Source organism: Triticum aestivum, chromosome 1D (genome assembly GCF_018294505.1).
Source record: "Triticum aestivum cultivar Chinese Spring chromosome 1D, IWGSC CS RefSeq v2.1, whole genome shotgun sequence".
Taxonomy (NCBI): Eukaryota; Viridiplantae; Streptophyta; class Magnoliopsida; order Poales; family Poaceae; genus Triticum; species Triticum aestivum.
The window spans coordinates 67,312,396-67,317,085 of NC_057796.1; the positions used below are offsets into that span (position 1 = coordinate 67,312,396).

The 4,690-nt window shown below is 46.3% G+C and overlaps 1 protein-coding gene across 1 annotated transcript; it reads right to left on the reverse strand.

Moving 5' to 3' along the window:
- Window positions 1–2,761: 2,761 nt before the first annotated feature.
- Window positions 2,762–4,465, reverse strand: LOC123165461 (BTB/POZ and MATH domain-containing protein 1-like). The gene is made up of 2 exons (XM_044583113.1): window positions 4,131–4,465; window positions 2,762–4,038 (listed from the first exon to the last, which is right to left on the reverse strand). Exons 1-2 carry the CDS (start codon window positions 4,463–4,465, stop codon window positions 2,892–2,894), a joined length of 1,482 nt encoding a protein of 493 aa, XP_044439048.1. The 3' UTR covers window positions 2,762–2,891.
- Window positions 4,466–4,690: the final 225 nt, after the last annotated feature.

The window sequence follows — 4,690 nt, forward strand, 5'->3', positions numbered from 1 at the left end:
TCCGTCTTCTACATGGCGTTTACGTAGTTTGTGTGATCTCTTTCATGCCGCTTTCAAAACATTCTCCTCATTTCTTTCCGGGCTAATAATTTGATGACTCTATTTGTCTTGTAACTAATAATTTGACCTTGTTTTATCATAAGGAGATATTGCATCATACCGAAGGAAACGAAACAAGACCATCCAAACTTTAAAATTACAGCAATGTATAATTCACCGTCTGTCAGTTAAATCTCGATGTTCTTCGATACCTCGATAACGAATTCACATAAGACTATGCATGTATTTAAAAAGCCAACTTTAGTTCGGTCTTCATATCGGACCGATCGGCATAATAATCGTTGATATGACAATTTTAATCAAAAATGCGAAAATCCATATCTGCACCTGCGCTGACGAAAAAAATCAAAACAAATACAAGAAAAATTAAAAAAATTCCAATTTTTTTGTGTGGCAGACAATTTGATGTGTGAGGTCCGCTCCGATTTTCAAGTCATTTGGACATATGAGGAGCTCTCAGGAAAAAAAACAAATTGGGGGTCTGTAAAAATGTTTACTCTTCATGTACTATTTTGGCCCGATTTGTCTTTTTTTGCTGAGAGCTGCTCAGATGTCCAAATGACTTGAAATATGGAACGGGCCTCACGCATCAAATTTTCTACCGCACAAAAAAAATTGATTTTTTTTGAATTTTTTTGATTTTTTACGAATCTTTTTCTAGCCGGATGCAGATGAGTCTGGGCACCGAAACGCCCTACTCCCAAAAATGCCACTATTGTAGAGTCGTCATGTGCTCCTCTGCTTGCATAATTTATGAAACACGCTTTAAATCGAGTCCACTAGGCGAGGGGGTCAATATGGAGTGACCTTCATCTCGAACCACTCGCAAGGGAGAGAAGTTTCAGCCCGACCACTTCCTCTTCCACACAGCCCAGTCAATGATGCAGTCGCTTGTACAACAACCGCTTTCACCCCTGCCAATGCTGCAACCACTTTTCCGTCGAAAGCCAATTAATGGTTGCCGTCGCGTTTCGCATCCGTTTCCCCACCAACATGTGGCAAATCCATCCCCGTTTCCCGCTAGAGCGCACCCATTCGCGGGTATATAAATCCTCATAGCTCCCACCGCCGGCGCCACCACACTCACCCTATCTTCCCTCATCATTGTTGCTGCCACACTCACCCTCATTGACCATGTTAGTGCGGCCGCGCCATCTCCGCGGATCTTTCCTTGGCGAGACTGAAGAGGACTTCGCTAAGTGAGAGTTCTTTGAGGTGGCGTGAGACTACTCCAAGTGGGTTGAGGACAAAGCATCATAAGGGCATAAGGATGAATCGGCTGGCGGCCGCTCCTCACCTCCCTCGCCTACTTTGACCGCATCTCAATGGCCGTCTGTGCAGAAATGGAAATTGCACTCACGTCAGCCTTATCCTGCATCCGAGACGCACAGGCGTTTGTCTACTGCGTGATTGTGGAAGTTGCTGTCGAAGCCCTCCCGCGGCCTACGAGGTCACTTTCAAGAGAAGGGCGAACCCGTAGTTCAATTAGTACAGAATCATAGTTTTAAAATTGTTCAAATCATAGTTGTTATCTTTTTAAAATCCATGATTGAGGTGGGCAAATTTATTGAGGTGGGCAACGAAGATATCATCTAGCCACTGATAAACGGGTCCTACATGGGAAAATTTATGGAGCACACTTTATGTCGATCCAGAGTTTGTGCGTTGCCTCTCCAGCCTTCAAATGCATATCAAGCGCATTTTATATGCATTATGACAGTCGTAAATATGACGACTCTGTTAGAGTTACCTCGAAGGCTTTGAAAAGCTGCATTAGTTATCCATCACAAAGGTTGAGAATTTTAGACTATTGAACGCAGCATGGTCGGTGACACACCTCTTGCAATGATGAGGACAACACAACGATGAATACAGCCACAATAATTTCTTCTTCGACTATAGTTGATCAGGACATGATGGTCAAGTAATGAGATGGACTTTGGTTGTGTTGTCCTCTCCAACATCGCTTTGGATCCAAGAGAAACTAGTTTAAAATTTGACAACTACAAATGTTAACATTTTATCATCAATTTGCAAGCAGAAGCACCAAAATAAGCACATGAGCTTGCGAGTAACACTATGGCAAATTTGAGAAACTGTCAGTGTATGATCCTAACATATACCTCGGCAAAGCTGAAAGTTCAGTATTAAAGGCATATATAAGAATGATCGTTATGGCCAACCAAAGCATACAGATTATACACCATCTCTGAAGAACATAGAAAGATCGCTATGGTTATTCCTAGTTCAAGAACGTAGAAAGATCGCTACGGTGATAAAGGCCAGATGAGAAATAGATCCGCACATGTAAAAAAAGCATCACCATCTCAAAAGTTTTTCCAGACAAAATTGACATCAGTCATCTGTGCTCTTAAAATACACCAGACCGAAAGTCATGTTTTTAGTAGAGGGCACGACACCTCCCCTTCCATGGCACACATCACCAAAGGAAAAATATTAGGCAGAGGGGAAGCTTGCTGGGTACTGGATCGAGATTTCCAGAATTGCTGTAACCAGAAATCTTGGTGACTCTGTTTTCTTTGAACTGAATCGACGTTCGCTGCGTTTTCAAAAAACATCTATAGAGGTAGTACATGAGACAATGCGCCGAGCAATATATATGAGAATAAAAGTATAAAACGACTGCTAGGGAACTTGCACAGTGCGGCAATGCAGATCAATATTGACGCTTATACCTGAATTTATAAAATCATTTATATCAACCATATTGACGCTTATACCTGAATTTACAGGATCATTTATTCCACGACCACATGTCATGAATCAAAAGTAAGACACACAACCTATGACCGGAGTATTATCAGATGTAATTACGCTTTCGCAGCAAGTTTGGCAATGAGCTCGTTCAAAACAGAGGGATATGTGACTGTAATATGCTCCCAGTCACTGGTTGACATTACTTCTTGCAAACTGGAGGAGGATTGGACTCTGAGGAAATTCAAGCATGCCTCCTTCAAATCGTGGCAATGGTGCTGCTCAGCTATCGCAAGTGTGGACGTCACCGAGCTCACATCCATGCACTCAGACAATCCCTCTTCACAGCAAAACTTGAGCCGTTGGATATCATATCTGTCCGCAGCTACAAGCAAGTCTTGCATCCATTGCAGCCACGTTGCATAAACTACTTCATCCGCTTCTTGTCCTTCCTCAACATCTGCCTCATCATCCTCCATCTCGGGAAACAAGTCTGTGTAGATGAAACTAAGCAAAGCCCTGAACACATTTGCTTCCATGTCTTCGATCTGTATGTCACACGTTGCAGCCCCCTCCTTCATGGGACCAAAGAGTTGTGCCATGAAGACCGGAGATCGGGCTGCAAGCACACACCGGTGTGCGGCGATTGTCTCGCCGTTGACATTGAACGTCACATCAGCGCCTACCTTGGTTTCAAAGAGATGGTTCAGATGCTGCTGTATGTCAGGCAGCGGCACCTCGGTGGCACCGGCGTCCACGGTGTCGTGATCCCTGTAGACCATGACACCACACCGTATGGTGAAACTATCACCCTTGAGATGCTTTGATTGTTCGAGGGCATCTCTTCTCACAGCATCATCGAAGCCCCTAACAGAATCATCGCTGGAGAAGCTGTGTGTCTGAGTTTCACGAATATATATTGGATTTTGCCACTCAACCTGATCAATGAAACTAAACCCGAACTGCACCTTCACGGGCTTGGCGACATCGTCATCAAGGAGGACAAGATGGAGAGAAACACAGTCGGCACTGTGCGAGCTGTCACCGTTTGGCGCGTAACTGATGCACCAGCGATGGCCTCCTACGACGAATGGGCGAGACATGATGTGCTTGCCATTGGGTACCATCTCTTTTGTTTGCGAGTAGCCCTCCACCACAAGCAGGTGGTAGCCGCTGGCCGCGCCGGCGTCGACGTCCGACGTGGTGGGAAGGCACAGCTTGCCGTTGGCGATGACAGACACGCCGGCGAATGGCATGACGGATCTGCAGATCAGAACAGATATAGCTCGAGTGAAACTAGTGAACTGAACATTGACATATTCCAGAGTTGAGATCGCGGATTTGAGGGGCCAAACCTGATCACGTCCTGCCGCCGCGCAACGGAGGAAGTTTCCGCTTGCATGCTCCCGCTCGCACTTGCCGCGTCGCGCCCGGAGGCAGCACGAAGACGCTGCGCGGCCCCCGAGCCGCCGGAGACACCAAGAAGCCCGCGACCACGCGCCGCGCCGCTCGTCTGGTTTCTCTGCACCATGCTGCCCCGGTCGCTGCCCCGCCGAGAGCCGCCAGGGGCTCCTGGGTGCTTGCCTTTTCTTTTTTGAGGCAATCGTGGGTGCTTGCTGAGAGTTAGGGTTTTGTCACTTGGCAGGTATTTGGGCTGATATGGACCTTGCAGTCTTTTTGTGCGGCCCATTTTCATTGCACCTATAGATATTGTCTAATTACTGGCTGTGTGAAGTTTTTCTTCGAGAGCAACTAATCAGCGAGTACTCCTTCGAGAGCCCCGCAAGGATCACTTTTGGTGGGCTGGAGCGCACCACTTGCCGCACTCTCAACCGTCACCACGTGTTGAGCGCTGGGCGCTCCCTCTGGATTTTTTTCTGTACGGTTTTCGGCTTTTAGATGTGTTTTTGGTTTT

Bases quoted from the DNA above. Each gene is read 5' to 3' on its own strand.
- LOC123165461 (XM_044583113.1), bottom strand. From the start codon at position 4,465: ATGGGCCGCACAAAAAGACTGCAAGGTCCATATCAGCCCAAATACCTG. The intron at 4,039-4,130 runs GTTTGGCCCCTC...TCTGATCTGCAG, and splicing joins CGGCGGCAGGACGTGATCAG to ATCCGTCATGCCATTCGCCG.